Source organism: Fusarium graminearum, chromosome 1 (assembly GCF_000240135.3).
Source record: "Fusarium graminearum PH-1 chromosome 1, whole genome shotgun sequence".
NCBI lineage: Eukaryota > Fungi > Ascomycota > Sordariomycetes > Hypocreales > Nectriaceae > Fusarium > Fusarium graminearum.
Genome location: NC_026474.1, coordinates 1,536,752 through 1,553,917, shown reverse-complemented (window position 1 = coordinate 1,553,917; position 17,166 = coordinate 1,536,752). Strand labels below are relative to the sequence as shown.

The following is a 17,166-nucleotide window of genomic DNA, read 5'->3' as shown; positions in this document are numbered from 1 at the left end:
GAGGGTATCGAACGTGGTCGTTAGTACACTTAGCCGCTATTCGGCAGCTTCACGATGCTGAAATTTCGAGGTCGGGAATACGCCTCGGTACATGCATATTGTCCTAAAGGGGCATCGTTCGACCCGTAACGTCATGATGCCAATGGACCACGTTTCGAGATCGAATTAGACAGCACGCATATGACTATTAATTTTCCACCTCGACATTATACCACGACCCTTATAAGCCGCAATGTCTTTTGAGGGCTTGCAAGAGCGCTTGACAGCTCTACAAGAAACCATCATACAGCTCAAGGAGCTCATCGACCGACTTGGAACGCTTAAATTCCAACCCGGCTCTGTGCCCCTGAGCACCGACGAAGAGAGCAGTGAGAGTGGCGAGCTCAGCGCAGAAATTACAAGTACCTTACGAGATGTAGAAGAAGAGCATGAGATTCTACAGGAAGAGGTGGAATTCCTCCGCGGTGTAGAGCATGATAAGGCCAGGTTGAAGGAGGGCGTTGAAAAAATTGGAAATGAGCTCGAAGGGTACGGCTTACACCAGATTACATATTGAATCGTGTCTAATTCGATACAGCTGTCGCCTATCCTTTCGAAAAGCACGATTAGCGGCGAAACATAGCCTTGCGCAGGCGCAAAGGCGAGAACGCGAGCTACTCCTTACATCCTTCTCGCAACCAGCATCCGAGAACAACTCTCTCTACCCCGACGACGAAAAGTCCAACCGTCCTCAACACCATCACCACCACCCTCAGCAGCAGCAATCCAGCCTTACCGAAGAGGACCAGCAGACCGTCGGAGCGAGCGCCAATGTGACTAATGCTCTGCGGCGCACCCATGATCTGATTCAGGCGGAGCTGGCGCGCAGCGAGTTTGCGCACGAGACGCTCACCGAGTCATCTGCTGCGCTGAAGCAACTAAACGAATCGTATACGGATTTGGATTCGATGCTGGCTAGCTCGAAGGATTTGTTGGGAACTTTGCTGCGCTCGCAGAAGAGTGATACGTGGTATCTCCAAACGGCGTTTTACATGCTGGGTATAACACTCGGGTGGTTACTCTTCCGAAGATTGCTGTATGGGCCTATGTGGTGGCTTGTCTGGCTGCCTCTGAGATTAATGTTTGGGCTGGGGACCTCAGCTGGCAGCGCAGTGATGCACGCCGGGTCTGGATCGGGCAAGGTGGAAGAGGCTGGACAGCCAAGCAAGGGTGTTCCCGTCGAGGGTCTGCCTGGTGATGAATTGCCAACGATTCAAGTTGAGACTGGTGAAGAAGCTGAAATCTTGGAGGAGGTGGACAAGATTGTAAATGTTATTAGGGATGCGGATGAGCTTGGAAATATTCCTGAGGGCGATGAGGATAATGTTAGGAACCCAAAGAAGAGGATGTGGGAAGAGCCTGAGGTTGTTGAACAAGAACGCTCTAGAGACGAACTATAGAGAAACAGTCGTTTAATTTCACGTCAGCAAATGCGGAGTTTCTTGGTCTGCGTAACCATGTCGTTAGTATCATGACAACTAGATATATGGGCATTTATGAGGCTCGCTGTGTATACGAACGTCATTCATCACAATCTCAGACATCTTCTTTTCCCCCTTCATGCACGACATTGCTTGTAACCTTGATGATCACATGCTAAATCACTAGCCTTAAAATATGGTGTTCTTTTCCGAGCGCCTAATTTTTACCATGATGAGCCACCTGCTCCAATCGTTCCGTATATACCCATTGCATACTATTGATCAGAGTATGAAGGTCTAAGATATACCTCTCCTTTCTATGTTCGCTGAGGGGCAATCTGTTCAACCTCGCTGATCCATGGAAGACCTAGCTTCTTCATCTCGACAGCGAGTTGGAAGAGGTAGTCGAGACTATCATAGGTTAATATAAAGGACTGGTGGCTGGTTCAAATCATGGTTCCTTACCTCTCGCATTGAGTCTTAGCCTTGTGGACATTATCGCCCCAGACGTAGACACCATGACGACGGACAAGAACAGCATATGCGTCGGGGTACTTGTCCATAGCCTCTTCGAGATACTCAGTCAGATCCTCCTCATGAGGGGTGTTCTCGATGACAGGAATGCGAAGGGTATCATGGTAACCCAAGTTGCCTGTCTTGTTCATGCCACGACCAAAACCCTTGATCTGCTCAATGTTGTTGATCTCAAAAACACGGTCCTTTCCTGGGCCCTGAGACTCAAGCAGGAGGGTAACGAGGACGGCCCATTGTGAGTGAGTGTGGATGCAGCAACCAGCTCCTCGGCGGGTAAACGCAGCAAGGAACAGGGGAGTGCACTGAGAAGGCTTGTAGCAGGGAGGGGATCGCAGATATGTGCGCTGGTTGAGCTTGTTGTGGTTGGGGTCCTGCTCAGAGAGGGCCATGACATAAATGTCGGTGTTTTTCATAAGCTCTTTTTGCACGCCTGAGGGGGCGATGTACACGAGATCACTATGGCCATTGTGTGAGTATCATTCGTAGGCGAATTGATAAAGATGGCTTCATCTTGAGAGCAGAGTAGTGGCGGTTCTCTTCACTTGAAAAGGGGAGAGCAACATATTTGGTGATAGTTACTTGAATCAAATGGGGAAATGAAATATTTGCGCCTCCAACTCATGATCGCGGGGTCGCGGGGTAAACCAATGAATGAATGGGTCAAGTAAAGATGAAAACTCAAGCAACAAGCAGCAGTTGGACATACTCATCTCGAATAGAGCAGCCACCTCCAGTACCCGTGACCCAGCCCAATGTCCAGAACTTTGCGCATAGCGAAGGGATCAGGTTGGCAGGATGGTTAGGGTCCTCGGAAGTAATGAGGGCATCGCCAGTTAGGCGCTGTTGCTCAGCTGCCATCTTGATTGTTCTTTAGGACCCGGAAATGTTATATCCAATATTAATTTGGTGAGCTGATAGATCGATGCAGCCGAGACGGAAGTCGGAAGTAGTTGGCGGCTGTGGCGGTCTCAGTGTAACAGCTCGTGATGCACGGGGAAATGAGATGATATCACAGTCAAAGCACAGTCAATGGTTCTGGATTGCAGATTTTCGTACCAATCTTAACCGCAAAGCCATATGTGCTTTTAGCCTGGGATTTCAGAGCCTCTAAGTGGTTGCAGAGTCTGTCAGTGCCCTGTGCAATCACAAGCGTCACCGTTTCTAAGGAGAGATGGACGAGATCCGTCCAATTGACAGCCACAAATTTACCGTATGAAGCAATGGCTGTTAGGTTCAATACAGTTTAATTGAACGATGAGAAACAATAGCTTGGGAGCGTTTGGCCCTTGTTGATGTTTAATGGCTGAGTTATTTCCCTTGATCCAATTTACAGTGATATTGTACAGGCCTCTCAAGTGGAACATATTTTTCTTCTTTTTGTACCTCGATAGTCCAGATTCCAGCATCTCGATGCTATGCGCATTCATGCTTGAATCTGATGTTGTATTGCATCTGGTGGCAAGTCAAGTGAGCTATGAATAGGAACGGGGACGGGATAGCCGAGAGCGGTCCATAATCGAACCAAGGCTTTGCCTGCTGTGTCGTGAAGCTTCGACGATACTCCGCCCGTTGATACAAACGTCAATGCATTAATTAACACAAGGGTTCATATCATATATCTACCAGATGACTCAAAGTTTGAGATGAACGGTGACAACGACACCTACCTAAACGGTGGACGAATGCCTTGGAAGAAACCTGATCTGATGCAAAGAACTGGTGGATAATGTTAATTAAATCTCATTCGTTTGATGAGTGTGAGACGACCATCTTTTTTCTTGGTCTTGGCCTTGATCTTGGCCCTGGACCTGGCTTTAATGACCATTTACAGCTCTTACGCCGATGCCCGGAGGCCAAGCCCTGGTCCTGGTACAATAACCGTGACAGTACATATCGGTACGGATATTCGTAAAAATGCCCCTAATAACGAGAGGAATATTAGGTCCAACGGCATTGGCATCCATCCATCCCAACATGGTGAGGGCAGGGGGGGTTACTACAGGGCTCGTATTCATGGGAGAGCATGAGCCGACGGCTTTTGCAGGTGACAGGCGACAGGCAACAGATCAGAACAGGCCCTGTCTGTCTGTCTTGGACTTTCACCCACACTTTTCTCAGACCTCAGCTTTTCGCTACACGCGCCAAAAGATGCGCCGTGTGCGTGGCTCTCTTGTCTCGTTTTGGGGAGGCGAATAGAAGAGAGTTTGTTGGGTACCTCTAGTGACAATGCATTGATATGACGCTGGTATTAGCCAAACAGATTCACTCTAAAACAAAGTCTCCCGATTCGATTCTCCAGAATGGTCTTGAATTCCTCGGCCCGCGTAGTTACTCAGGCGAAAAAGGCCTCAAGATGAACAAAGTGGCTTTTTTTAGTACAATGGCAGATATGAGTAGTCTCGCAACTACTATGTGCAGCAATATATTCGTTACTACACTGTATCTAGGTACTGTAAAGAAACAGGTTGAGCCATTCCGTCTCTGTTGTTGTTATTGTGTTGTTTGTCTTTTAGATGTATCGGATTGGCTGGATTGCAAACACTGCCCTGGTGGTTTAGAGTCTCGGACACCCTTCCGCTCCCTCCCTCACCCCTTGTAGGTTACTCCCAAATGGAGGCAGGGTCTATTATTGTCTGGCCTAAGCTACGGATGGCATGGTCACCCCCTGAGACAAGCTCGGGTCCAATCGATTTCCAGATCCTTCCCTAGTGCAGGAAACTAAAGTTAGACGCTGAAAGGACAACAAAAGCATGAGAGCAGCAGGAAGCGTCAACTTTGGAGGTGCAGAACAGAGTGACAAGACTCTAATTTCTGACAGAAAATAACAAACAACCACCTATTCAAGAGGTTAAAAGGCTCAGATGGTGGCCATACCACTCAGCAACACGAGGTTGAGGAGGCGAAGCTGGTCATGATGGATGGATGAATTGATGATCAAAGTGGAGGAAGAGGATCAGTCTATGTGGGTCAATGTTATTTTCTACTTCCCAAGTCCCAACGTCTTTCAGAAGAACCATCATGAGCCTGCCTCTCTGCCGAGCCTAGCCTAGCGACGTCCCGATCATCAGAGCAAGAGCGAGAGCGAGAAAGAAAGAAAGACTCGTACACAGACAAAAGGGCAGCTAGGAGGGTAAGAATACTGCAGGATCTGCACTGAGCCGGAATTACAGGCGACATGATCCAAGCAATTGGGCGTTTCCTCCCCCAGTCAACCCATGTGCGGGCTGGCAAATGAGTGGTGGTTTTCTGCATCATGGCTTGCAAAATTAAAATTGAGGTTTCGGTGGGCTTTTTTCCCCAGATATTACTACGTGCTACTGTGATGTGATCACACCTAACTAAATACCTAACTCACCCGATGGATCGACAAGGAAATCTCACGCCCTTGTCGAGTCTCCTCTTTCGTCTCTTGGGCTGGGCTCGCTACTGTCCGATTGTAACTCGAACTCCAACTTGTTCAACTCTAATAAGTGGTGGCACGACGTCAAGATGTGTTGTTGTGTGATGGTAGAGAGGAGGGGGTTGCGTGGCATTACCAAAGAGGCCAAAAGTACCCTCCCTCCTCTGTCGATGCTGTGCTGCGTTGCCATGATACGGAACCCCGAATATGCTGTATGCATCATGCGTACAGAAAGCTACTGTTCAGTTCAGAACGAAACGAACGGCAACACGGATTGATCAGCCCGTGAGAGGCCATGGTCGCATGGGTCTCTCTCAGTCCACAATCTTCTCTTCCTGATCAAATTTATGGACCCAAGCGGCCCCAATGCTAGCGCCATCATGGGTCCCTTTCCTCTTTTCGCTCACCCCATGTTCCCTGTCCCACCTCATTCAATGGACCTGGTGGATCCCTATACCCCCGATGAGCCGGGGGTGCAGCCTTGGCGCTCTGTTCTTGTTAGTGTGACTCTGCTGTTGATTTCACTCAGCAGTCCTAGAATCCCTTTAGTTGGGCCTGGGGTGATGGGGTCTGAGACTTTGCTTCTTGCCTGGTCTTGTCTAGCTCGAATCTGTTGGTTGCCTGACCTGACCTAAGGGGGGTGCCCCTTTGCTCTGTTCTGCATCTGCTGCTAGAGTAGTCTGCTTGCTCGAGAATTCATAAAAGGACTGTCCAGCCCCGTCTCTTACTGACTTCTTTCCCTTCTCTCTTCACCCTCGTTGTCATATCAAATCTGTCACTCGTTAGACCAGACTACCATTCCCACTCTCGCTTTTTAACTACATTACTCAACTAATTCTAATACCCACACCTCCAAAAACCATCAACATGCGTTTCACATCCATCCTCGCTGCCGGTGCTTTCGCCACCATGGCCTCTGCCCAGAGCAAGACCGTCTCTATGGACCCTGCTCAGGCTTCCCAGATGGACTGCCTCAAGGACTGTGAGGCTGGCGATGTCAAGTGCCAGTCTTACTGTATCACTGTATGTTCTAACAAAGATAAAACAGTCATCAGCAGGAAGCTAACAAACCCAATAGGTTCCTTCTCCCAACGAGCAGGACATTGAGAAGACCACCAAGTGTGTTGCCGCCTGCCCCAAGGGTAAGGGCTCCGAGGCCGATACCCAGAAGTACACCACCTGCATGAACGAGTGTATCGCCGACAACTACTGGAAGTCCGTTGACGGTACCCCCCGTGGCACCGACGTCCCCGATGTCAAGAGCCAGGCCTCCGAGGCTGCCTCCTCCGCCGCTGACAAGGCCACCGCTACCGGTACCGCTTCCGAGTCTGATGCTACCGCCACTGCTGCCGCTACCAACTCCGAGTCTGGTTCTGAATCCAGCTCCGAGGAGACCAGCACTGCCACCGGCTCCGGCACTGCCACTGGCACCGCTGCAGAGGTATCCGAGACTGGCAACGCCGCCTCTTCTCTCATTGGTGGTGTCTCCTTCCTCGGTCTCGTTGCCGCTATCTTCGCTCTGTAAATTGGGTTTCCTACTTTAGGATAATCTGGTTCGACAGGACGGAAGGATTTAATGGGTTTTACTAGAGCGGTAATGATTGGAGTTTGAATTTCAAGATGTGACACATGTTGGACAGCATGATGAAGGCCTACGGGCTGAATCGAATTTCATGGACAAATTTTTGTTTTTTTGGGTAATCATTTCGCGTTCACATATGGCTCGGCATATGAGCATGAATACAATACCTCTTTTTTGCGCCTCAATTGCAATTTCTTCTGCTCAGAGTGATTCCAACTTACAACTCGCAGCGCGGCCACTGAGGTCGTGCTAAGGGTGGGTCTTTTGTCCGTGATTGGCTCACGATTCCCAATCGGGTACTTCAAACGTTAGCTTGTAAACAAGCGAAATGAGGGTCTGACGATGCATGTTCAAAGCGTAAAAACCAATTGAATTCAACGGTAAAAGAATCGTCTAGAAGAGCGAGTTTCCGACGCAAATTCATGCTTCCAACTGGCAATATCTCCATCAGAACAATTGAATTGGTTCAACCTGCATCTTCGACGGCCTTGGTTCTGAACAGGTTCGTTGAAACACAATTCAATTCCTTGACGCCACAATGTTCCTTTGTAATTATCGCGCCTCTGTCACACGATCCTAGCCCCTAAACTTAAACATTGGTGGCCCAGCAACTCATTGATCAGGCTTAGGGTAGCTGCCATATAATGAATGGGCTCACACAACTGATGTTGTTGATGAATGATGTAGTGAAGTGTATGATTCATAAGTAAAAATCAACAGTAAGTCCGGCTTAGTAGGTTGAATTGACCATGCATTATCAACTGAGAAACCAGAGTGATACTATCTATCGTTTCATGGACTATCCCACGGTATCAGGAACCAGGTCTCCAGAAGTACCTAAGAAAGACAGAACTAGCAAGTCATTTTATGCTAATTTAGTGCAGACTTTTGCGCCGCTTATTATTGCACCCTTTAGCTCAGGTCAACTGTTAACCATTGTGGGCACTACGCTTATCATCTAGGGCAATGAAGCTTCTCCAACTACTGTTAGCTGCAGCGTATAACGAGTTTATTGCTAACAGGCCGGTACGCTTAATGTTCTGTGCACCGTTGCAATTGCTACTCTTTCTTTAGCACACAATTTCAATAAACCACCATGAACCCAGCCTCGTAATAAAACTCAACAGTTCATCCGCCAATAGTCCTACACGCCTTCCTTCTCGAGCCTTCTATGGGACAGGCAGTTGCGAACAGCTGCGAAACCGAGGCCGGCCTTCCTTCAAATTCCCCGCCTCCAGTACCTGACAGTGGCAGCCGCACCTTCCTGCCTTAGTGGCTCCGGGCCACCTTTCCCACCTTTCCCACCTTTCCAAGCTTCCCCCCCGCCTTGCCCTGCGCCTGTCGGTTCGTGATCCCTGAAACTTGTGTCGGTAGCGGCTCTGAGCTTCTACGTGTCCTCAACACTAAGCAGAAGCTCTCCACTATTTGTTAAGACGCCACCTCTCGCTTCTTTATTTCATCCATTCCACCTCACTCTTGGAACTCTTTATTCTCCTCGAGCACCGGGAATTCACTCATCAACTGATCATTATTAGCAGTTGCACGTCTCAGGATCGTGCTTTTGTTTTTTCCTTCCCCTCGCATCCCCGCAGCTTTGTCAGTGACGTCTGGAACTCTTTTGCCTGAGCTATCTCGTCACTTCAACCACCATGAAGTTAAACGCTGTCGCGGCGGCCGTGTCGGCTGCCATGCTTACGGGCAACGTCCACGCTGAGGACGTTAAGGAGGCTTCTCCCTCCGTCCCTGATAAGCTTCCTACCTTTACTGTAAGTTCATGTTGAAGGCGAATTGGAGCTTCATATACTTTTTCACCGAGCTTATGAGCTCGGACGGTGGTCGATTGTCAGCTAACACATCACTATACAGCCTACCAACCTCAAGGCTGACTTCCTTGAACAATTCACCGACGACTGGGACCAGCGATGGCAACCCTCTCACGCAAAGAAGGATACGACCGGCTCTGAGGAGGAGTGGGCATACGTCGGCGAGTGGGCCGTTGAGGAGCCTGTCAAGTACAAGGGAATTGACGGCGATAAGGGTCTTGTTGTCAAGAACCCCGCCGCTCACCACGCTATCTCCGCCAAGTTCCCCAAGAAGATTGACAACAAGGGCAAGACTCTTGTTGTTCAGTACGAGGTCAAGCTACAGAGTAAGCATAGCCTTCAGCCCGCTAAGTTATTGCACATGCTAATATTTTGTTCACAGATGGCCTCGAGTGCGGTGGTGCTTACATGAAGCTCCTTCGCGACAACAAGGCTCTTCACCAGGAGGAGTTCGCCAACACAACCCCCTACGTGATCATGTTCGGTCCCGACAAGTGTGGCCACACCAACAAGGTTCACTTCATTTTCAACCATAAGAACCCCAAGACCGGCGAGTATGAGGAGAAGCACCTGGAGTCTCCCCCTTCTGCCAAGATCACTAAGACCACAGAGCTTTACACTCTGATCGTCCACCCCAACAACACCTATGCCATTAAGCAAAACAACGAGGAAGTCAAGACTGGCAGCCTCTTGGAGGACTTCTCCCCTGCCGTCAACCCCCCCGCCGAGATTGACGACGCCGATGATAAGAAGCCCGAGGACTGGGTTGACCAGGCCCGTATCCCTGACCCTGAGGCCAAGAAGCCCGAGGACTGGGATGAGGAAGCCCCCTTCGAGGTCGTTGACGAGGAGGCTACCAAGCCTGAGGACTGGCTCGAGGAGGAGGCCGTTACCATTCCTGACCCCGAGGCTGAGAAGCCCGATGACTGGGATGATGAGGAAGATGGTGACTGGATTGCACCTACTGTTCCCAACCCCAAGTGTGCCGATGCCTCTGGCTGTGGCCCCTGGACCAAGCCCATGAAGCGCAACCCTGACTACAAGGGCAAGTGGACCGCTCCTTACGTCGAGAACCCTGCCTACAAGGGCACCTGGGCTCCCCGCAAGATCAAGAACCCCAACTACTTCGAGGACAAGACCCCTGCCAACTTTGAGCCCATGGGAGCTATTGGCTTCGAGATCTGGACCATGCAGAACGACATCCTCTTTGACAACATTTACATCGGCCACTCCATTGAGGATGCTAACAAGCTCGCTGAGGAGACCTTCGGTGTCAAGCACCCTGTCGAGAAGGCCCTCGCCGAGGCTGACAAGCCTAAGCAGGATGACAAGCCCCGATCCCCCAGCGACCTGAACTTCATGGAAGACCCTGTTCACTACATTACCGAGAAGCTTGACCTCTTCAAGGCCATTGCTGCTCAGGACCCCATCCAGGCTATTAAGTTCGTTCCCGAGGTCGCCGGTGGCTTCGCCGCCATCATCCTCGCTGCCGCCGGTCTCATTGCTGTCCTCTTCAACCTTGGCAAGTCATCTCCCGCTGTCCAGAAGACTGCTGAGAAGGCTTCCAACAAGGCCAAGCAAGTCAAGGACAAGGCCGCCGAGGCCAGCGCCACCGGTGCTGAGAAGGTTAAGGGTGAGGTCAACAAGCGCACCACCCGCAGCCAGTCGTAAGGAGAAGACGGAAACTGGGCTTGCATCAAATCAATCATACACTCAAAATTGGTCAGAGTACATGAAGGAGTACGAGAAGTAAGAAGCAAGTTGTGGAGGAAATATAAACAATTGTTATGAAATGAAATTTTGTTCTTTTGGCGCATCAGATCAGCGATAGGGATATCAACCAATTGATAGCTGTTTTTTTTTAAGGCTGACTTGTCTCAACTCTTGCCCATGATTTGATATGACTTGAGTGAGTTGGTCCAGGCATGGTGTTTTTTTTTTTGCTTCATGTGATAGATTGCACCATCAGTTAGTCTAGGTAAAGTCAACTTTTATCAGCTGGTAGCAATACAATTGCTGGCCGAAATCGGCGTGTGTCTCAATCACAGACAGTGCCTGGATAGGTACCTAGTATCTATAACATCTGCCATCTTTGGTGAGAGACCAAGATAAGAACGGGCTCTGTTAGCATGTATGCTTATTTGTAATATCTGGAAGGTCTTTCCGGTGTCTGATATAAGACGACAACCAATGCGGTAGATATGTAGTTGGGTAGTAGCTAGGTCGAGATAGATACCGTTCCGGATTAGGCAGGCGAATGGAGACGAAGAATAGCAACATGTCTGCTTAGCCTCATGAATAGTTGCTGTCCTCTTTTGGCCAGTGAGAGACTCGGATTTGGAGAAGAACCCCGAAAGATGAGAACCGTGGGATCCATCGGCACAGACGGTAACCAGCGGGCGAGACGGAGCTCGTTCGGCAATTACCCCACACTTTCCAGAAATGTCAACCGATTCTGGAGGGCAGTTGCTGGCTTATCATGAGTAGCAGCTCCTTCCGCCCCGCACAGTGACGAGCCAGAGACGACGTCTTTGGTGGTGACCTCCATGGCTCCAACCAAGGGAACGGACATGGCCTCCGCACCGGTACCATAGCCGGTGCAGGTAGGCCAATTTCTCAGTATAAAAGTCTACGAGTCCCATGACCTTTTTGCATCTTGACTTGATTGTTGCTTGCTTCATTAGAAGTTGTCGAGGACAATAGCTCTTCCCTTCTCCTCGCTAGCAACTTACACCACCAACCACATCTTCCTTTACCGCCGCCATCATGCGTCGCGCAATCTCTCGCGGCCTGGGAGCCTCAAGCCGTTCTACTCCTGCTCTCTCTCGAGCCTCAATTCTTACATCCTCCAGCGGCCCATCCCATGTCGCTGCCAGGCGCATTCATGCCACGACCAAGCAGCTTCAGCCTGTGACGGCTGCATTGGCTTCCACTGCCAGCAGCTATCCTACCACGCACGCAAAGGTTGAGGTTGTCGATACCCCCTACTTCATCGACAACAAGTTCGTTGCCTCTACGGCCGATAAATACATTGACCTGCACGATCCTGCTACCAATGAGCTCGTCACTCGCGTCCCCCAGATGACCGATGCCGAGATGAAGGCTGCCGTCGAGAGCGCTGAGAAGGCTTTCAAGTCATGGAAGAACACCAGTGTTATCTCTCGACAGCAGATCATGTTCCGGTTCGTTCAGCTTATTCGTGAGAACTGGGACCGCCTCGCTGCCAGCATTACTCTTGAGCAGGGCAAGACTTTTGCTGATGCCAAGGGTGACGTTCTCCGAGGTCTCCAGGTCGCCGAAGCTGCCGTTGCCGCCCCTGAGCTCCTCAAGGGTGAGGTCCTCGAGGTCGCTAAGGATATGGAGACCCGAACCTACCGCGAGCCCCTGGGTGTTACTGCTGCTATCTGCCCCTTCAGTGAGTACTTCATCTTTTAACAGGCCGCGGCTCGAGCTAACCAATAACTCAGACTTCCCTGCCATGATTCCTCTCTGGTGCATTCCCATTGCCACTATCACTGGTAACACACTTATTCTTAAGCCCTCCGAGCGTGACCCTGGCGCTGCCATGATTATTGCTGAGCTTGTCGAGAAGGCCGGTTTCCCTGCCGGTGTTGTTAACATCATCCATGGTGCTCACCGCACTGTCGATTTCATCCTAGATGAGCCTGCTATCAAGGCCATCAGCTTCGTCGGTGGCAACAAAGCCGGCGAGTACATCTTCAGCCGTGGATCTGCCAACGGCAAGCGTGTCCAGGCCAACCTGGGTGCCAAGAACCATGCTGTCGTCTCACCTGATGCCAACAAGAACCAGTTTATCAACTCCATCGTTGGTGCTGCTTTCGGTGCTGCCGGTCAGCGCTGCATGGCCCTGAGCACCCTCGTCATGGTCGGTGAGACCAAGGAGTGGCTCCACGACGTTGCTGAGCAAGCCAAGAACCTCAATGTCAACGGCGGTTTCGAGCAGGGAGCCGATCTCGGCCCTGTCATTACCCCTCAGAGCAAGGAGCGCATTGAGAAGCTCATTGATTCCGCTGAGAAGGAGGGCGCTACTATTCTTCTCGACGGCCGTGGCTTCAAGCCCAGCAAGTACCCCAACGGCAACTGGGTTGGACCTACCATCATCACCAATGTTACCCCTGACATGACCTGCTACAAGGAGGAAGTATTTGGTCCCGTTCTTGTCTGCCTCAACGCCGAGTCCATTGAAGATGCTATCGACCTCGTCAACAAGAACGAGTACGGTAACGGTACTGCTATCTTCACCAGGTCTGGCGCCACTGCTGAGATCTTCCGCAAGAACATTGAGGCCGGTCAGGTTGGTATCAATGTTCCTATCCCTGTCCCCTTGCCCATGTTCTCTTTCACCGGTAACAAGAAGTCCATTGCCGGTGGCGGTGCCAACACATTCTACGGAAAGCCTGGTATCAACTTCTACACTCAACTCAAGACTGTTACGGCTCTGTGGCAGAGCGCTGATGCCGTCGCTAAGAAGGCTGATGTCTCTATGCCCACCCAACAATAAGTATAGCATGACTTGGATAAGCGAATTTCTAATTTCTGGAAGCAAGCAAAAGGAGAAGGTGGAAAATGGATGGCTGATGTGGAATGAATATCATAATAACTAGCAAACAACAGGGGCATAAACACCCGTTGCATGAAATTTCAAAAACATTCAAAATTTAAGAAACTGGGTTTTCTTCTTCGTGATATTATATTTTGGTGTTTCTCAACCTTGGTTTTCTTTCTTATGGCTCTGTAACGAGAGTCATCAGCAACCCTGGCATATAAAGACGCAACTTGACACAATGGGTACAATACTTCTCGTACTTCTCCACGCTCTCGAAATGGGGTCCAGAAAGAAATCCTGAGTGGCGTATCTCTATAATGAGAAGTTGGAGGGATCTGAACGACTTTTTATAAAGGTGCAGAAGGAGCAGGTAAGAGGGAGCAACAGGATGAGGATACGGGCGAAGGACGAGGCAACTTTGCAGTGAATTCCATCGGGTGTTATTTAAAATGGTTCGCTCATTACCATGTTGACGATCAATGGGATGTGCGAACTTGCGGCTGTCAACACCCTTATCTCTTACATGTCTAGTTGTAAAAACCACTCCAGTATAGTAACCTACTATTTAGAGGACGTTATTGTATTAACTACCCGTTTGAAGGACGTTGGAAAAACCATGCTAGTGCGGTATAAGGCTGTTGGCGAGCTGCCATGTTGGTGCAGAGTGCATGTCCGTGGAAAACCACCATGTGAAGTTCAGCACCATATTGACCACACACCAAGTTAAAGTCCAAACGGCAGGTTGGTAATAACAGTTCATTCGGGACAATTATGATGTTGGCAAAGTCAATGGCAAGGAATGAAACGCAGATGTTATTAGAAACAAAATATATTGTATGATAACAGTAGCTACTGGCTGTCTCCTATGCCAAAAACAGGGGAAATGACACTTATCCGGCCGTAGACTTTGGTGTCTATGTTCCTCTCTTCTATCATCCCTATGCCTTCGTTTCTCCGTCTACAAATTTCCCTTCTTCCCTTCTCTTTCTTGGAGCGCTGATTTGTCGGTTCCCTCCCTCTATCAAAAGTGCTTTTCGGTTCTCTGATGAAGCTGTGCAATGCCAGGCAGAGCAAAGCACCAGCATGAATGGAGCAACAGCCGAAATGATCCCATACTCTTGTACATGTAAGCCTGAAAATACAAACATGGATGGGATCTTTTGCCCACAGGTAGCTATCATGTTCCCCATTGGAAATCGCATAGCTGATGATGGTCATATCTAAAACTCATTATTGTCCCCAGGCTTACTGCGTTGGGATCTGCATAAATCCGTCGTAATATTCGTCGAGCCAACGAGCCGCTTCAACGCCAGATTCATCGACACTTGAATCCCATCGACCCACCGAACCAACATAACCGTCAGGTCGGACATTGACAATGGCGACCTCGCCAGGTCCAAGGCTTCCAAGCCACTTGTTGGTACATAGCGAGCCACGAGTATCTTGGTCGGGGATGTCGTCCAGGTAGAAAGTCCATCTGCTGTCTTGCAGGAGAGGGGGAAGGTCTGAGATTTCAATTTCTGTCTTGGGCATGGTTGCTGTATCATCGTTAGCGCAGAGATTCAGGTGAAAAGAGAACGTAGAAAAACTTACTAATGAGACCGAATGTGAAAAGATGGCTAACAACAGTGTATCGCTCTGGTCGGGAGTAGACATCCTCAGGGGCTGATGCTCTAGGTTGCGCAGCATATGAAGCGCTCGCCGCAGCGGACAGCCTGCTGATAAATGAATCTTTACCAGCAATGGCATGGCAGAAAGTCTGGAGGAAAGGTGCTGATTGTTGGACATCCCACATGAGAAGATAAATACGGAACTGGCCAAGCATGGGAATATCAAGCTGGATATCCACAGGGTTGGAGTCAATGTATCGAGTAACCTTGGCAGGGGGTAGGAGGCAACCTGGTTTGGCATCTCCCATCACGAATTGGTTGTTACCAACTCCTGGCCGGTTGATAGCGTTCTCGCCATATTCAGCACCGATGCCGGAAATGAAACGAACATTAGTCCTGAAGTTCTCGGCCAAAGCAATTGCATCTCCGCCAGCAATTTGGTTCGCATGCTCATAATCAAAGTTAACCAAATCCAGGGCAATTTTGCGTCGCTCCTCTTCGTAACTCTCAAGCAAATTAGGCTTGGACAGACCTCTGACTGCCAGATTCAACTTCCACGACAAGTTCCATGAGTCGTGCATCGAGGTGTTCATGCCCTGTGCTGATTTAGGAGAGTGTGTGTGACTGGCATCGCCAGCCAGGAACGCTCTTAGATGGCCATCAGTGAAGCGGCTGGCAACTCTTTGGCCGACCTGATAACGACCAAACCACTCGACATACTTCCAGTCTAAGCGGAACGGCGCCATGATCGCCTTTGCGCGCTTCATCATGAATTCCTGTCCAAGATCTCGACGGTCAATCTTGGCACCAGCCTTGAGCTCAATGTAGAATCGAGTCATATTCCTTTCTCGGGGAATGATTAGAATTGAGCCGTGCTCTTGTGAGTAGACCAATGTCTTGGACCAGATATCAGGGAAATTAGTAATCAGTTCACCATCAAGAACACCCCAGATGGCGGCTTGGGACATGCCAACGGCCTTGACATCGGGGATGCTCTTGCGAACCTTGGAGTGAGCACCATCACCTGACGTACCATTAGTTCCCTCATCAGACCTGGCAAAGGTAACCACTTACATCCGATCAAGTATTGCGTCAAGACAGAGCGTTTATCTTGGTTGACATTGGCACGGCAATTGATTTGAAGGGGGCCGGTTTTGTTGTCTGGGACGCTGTAAGACTCGAAAGCCATGTTTCTGCGGACCTCCTTGCCACGCTTCTTCATATCTTCAAGGAAGAGTCCTTCCACCATACCCTGATGAACGAGGAGAATGTATGGATCCAATACGTCGATGATGGGTGGGTAATGGACTTCGCGACCGAGTCGGCGTAGAGGCTGGTCAGCATCGCTGCGCCAGAAGGCAATATCGAAAACGCGGACACCTTGTTTTAATAGAGTATCTGAAAGTCGCATTTGCCTGAAGGTCTCGATCGTCTTTGGTTGTAGGCCGTCGGCTCTGCACTCGATGTCAATTGAATCATCTTACAGCGAGCTTCCAGGCTAAGCTTACCTTCCTACGGGCGTCTGGTCGGCTCGGTCATCAATCACCTCGACATTGATTCCATATCTGGTCAGGTTTGTGGCCAGCATGAGGCCAGCAGGTCCTGCACCAACGACGCAAACCTGGCATTCCAGTGGAGGCTCAGGAAGACTTCGGAGAAGAGCAAGAGGGTCTTGAAAAGGAGGAGGGGAACCCTCTTGGCGCTCACGAAGCGCTGGAAACGGTATTTCCATATTATCCATATCGTCAGATTGAACAACGCTTGGGACCATGATACAATTGGAGTTGATGTCAAAATCGCGAGATCACGGACGACCTCTGCCGGATCAAAATAATAGACAGAGTGTCGTCCTGAAGCAGTTGCGACGGGAAAAGGCGGCGGATTAGCCTAAGCCAGCAAGATAGATGTTGTCGCAAACGGATAGGTTGACAGTAACGGGGAAGGCTGAGCGAAGCGAAACAGTGCCTGGTAAGGTAAACCCGTCTGGAATGATCCGTCCACTCAGTTACCAGGTATCGTGCGTATCAGATTCGGGGGGGAGTAGGCTTGTCGAAATAAGATCTTTGCAACTGAAGAAGTCGCAAATAGTTGCAGATGTTGAGGAGGACTCGCGAAATATTAATTGAATATATGTATGTTTGGAATTGTATGGCGAATTCGCGGGGCAACTTGAATCTGGCTGACAAGGGC

At 49.8% G+C, this 17,166-nt stretch overlaps 7 protein-coding genes across 7 annotated transcripts; 4 read left to right on the top strand and 3 right to left on the bottom strand.

Annotated features, from left to right (window-relative positions):
- Positions 1–232: 232 nt before the first annotated feature.
- On the top strand, positions 233–1,439 carry FGSG_00494 (uncharacterized protein; the record flags this gene model as incomplete). Its single annotated transcript, XM_011317866.1, has 2 exons — positions 233–528; positions 578–1,439. 2 exons carry the CDS (start codon positions 233–235, stop codon positions 1,437–1,439), a joined length of 1,158 nt encoding a protein of 385 aa, XP_011316168.1.
- Positions 581–3,040, bottom strand: FGSG_00493 (uncharacterized protein). Its single transcript, XM_011317865.1, has 3 exons — positions 2,701–3,040; positions 1,926–2,450; positions 581–1,871 (listed from the first exon to the last, which is right to left on the bottom strand). The coding sequence occupies exons 1-3, from the start codon at positions 2,850–2,852 to the stop codon at positions 1,778–1,780; spliced, it is 771 nt and encodes a 256-aa protein (XP_011316167.1). The 5' UTR covers positions 2,853–3,040; the 3' UTR covers positions 581–1,777.
- On the bottom strand, positions 3,010–3,421 carry FGSG_11772 (uncharacterized protein; the record flags this gene model as incomplete). The annotated part of the gene is given in 2 exon segments (XM_011317864.1): positions 3,010–3,218; positions 3,235–3,421. 2 exon segments carry the CDS (start codon positions 3,419–3,421, stop codon positions 3,010–3,012), a joined length of 396 nt encoding a protein of 131 aa, XP_011316166.1.
- A 2,724-nt stretch (positions 3,422–6,145) lies between these two features.
- On the top strand, positions 6,146–7,410 carry FGSG_00492 (uncharacterized protein). The gene is made up of 2 exons (XM_011317863.1): positions 6,146–6,417; positions 6,473–7,410. The coding sequence occupies exons 1-2, from the start codon at positions 6,262–6,264 to the stop codon at positions 6,917–6,919; spliced, it is 603 nt and encodes a 200-aa protein (XP_011316165.1). The 5' UTR covers positions 6,146–6,261; the 3' UTR covers positions 6,920–7,410.
- A 1,035-nt stretch (positions 7,411–8,445) lies between these two features.
- On the top strand, positions 8,446–10,676 carry FGSG_00491 (uncharacterized protein). The gene is made up of 3 exons (XM_011317862.1): positions 8,446–8,742; positions 8,843–9,125; positions 9,182–10,676. The coding sequence occupies exons 1-3, from the start codon at positions 8,626–8,628 to the stop codon at positions 10,468–10,470; spliced, it is 1,689 nt and encodes a 562-aa protein (XP_011316164.1). The 5' UTR covers positions 8,446–8,625; the 3' UTR covers positions 10,471–10,676.
- Positions 10,677–11,395: 719 nt separating this feature from the next.
- Positions 11,396–13,875, top strand: FGSG_00490 (methylmalonate-semialdehyde dehydrogenase). The gene is made up of 2 exons (XM_011317861.1): positions 11,396–12,214; positions 12,267–13,875. The coding sequence occupies exons 1-2, from the start codon at positions 11,566–11,568 to the stop codon at positions 13,319–13,321; spliced, it is 1,704 nt and encodes a 567-aa protein (XP_011316163.1). The 5' UTR covers positions 11,396–11,565; the 3' UTR covers positions 13,322–13,875.
- Positions 13,876–14,123: 248 nt separating this feature from the next.
- On the bottom strand, positions 14,124–16,747 carry FGSG_00489 (uncharacterized protein; the record flags this gene model as incomplete). The annotated part of the gene is made up of 4 exons (XM_011317860.1): positions 14,124–14,904; positions 14,960–16,000; positions 16,051–16,430; positions 16,485–16,747. 4 exons carry the CDS (start codon positions 16,745–16,747, stop codon positions 14,612–14,614), a joined length of 1,977 nt encoding a protein of 658 aa, XP_011316162.1. The 3' UTR covers positions 14,124–14,611.
- Between the last annotated feature and the right edge of the window lie 419 nt (positions 16,748–17,166).

Coding starts and splice junctions, on each gene's coding strand:
- FGSG_00493 (XM_011317865.1), bottom strand. CDS start 2,852: ATGGCAGCTGAGCAACAGCGCCTAACTGGCGATGCCCTCATTACTTCC. Junction 2,451..2,700: donor GGCTGCTCTATTCGAGATGA/GTATGTCCAACT, acceptor CAATGGCCATAG/TGATCTCGTGTACATCGCCC. Junction 1,872..1,925: donor GCTAAGACTCAATGCGAGAG/GTAAGGAACCAT, acceptor AACCTATGATAG/TCTCGACTACCTCTTCCAAC.
- FGSG_00492 (XM_011317863.1), top strand. CDS start 6,262: ATGCGTTTCACATCCATCCTCGCTGCCGGTGCTTTCGCCACCATGGCC. Junction 6,418..6,472: donor GCCAGTCTTACTGTATCACT/GTATGTTCTAAC, acceptor CAAACCCAATAG/GTTCCTTCTCCCAACGAGCA.
- FGSG_00491 (XM_011317862.1), top strand. CDS start 8,626: ATGAAGTTAAACGCTGTCGCGGCGGCCGTGTCGGCTGCCATGCTTACG. Junction 8,743..8,842: donor ATAAGCTTCCTACCTTTACT/GTAAGTTCATGT, acceptor ATCACTATACAG/CCTACCAACCTCAAGGCTGA. Junction 9,126..9,181: donor GTACGAGGTCAAGCTACAGA/GTAAGCATAGCC, acceptor TTTTGTTCACAG/ATGGCCTCGAGTGCGGTGGT.
- FGSG_00490 (XM_011317861.1), top strand. CDS start 11,566: ATGCGTCGCGCAATCTCTCGCGGCCTGGGAGCCTCAAGCCGTTCTACT. Junction 12,215..12,266: donor TGCTGCTATCTGCCCCTTCA/GTGAGTACTTCA, acceptor CCAATAACTCAG/ACTTCCCTGCCATGATTCCT.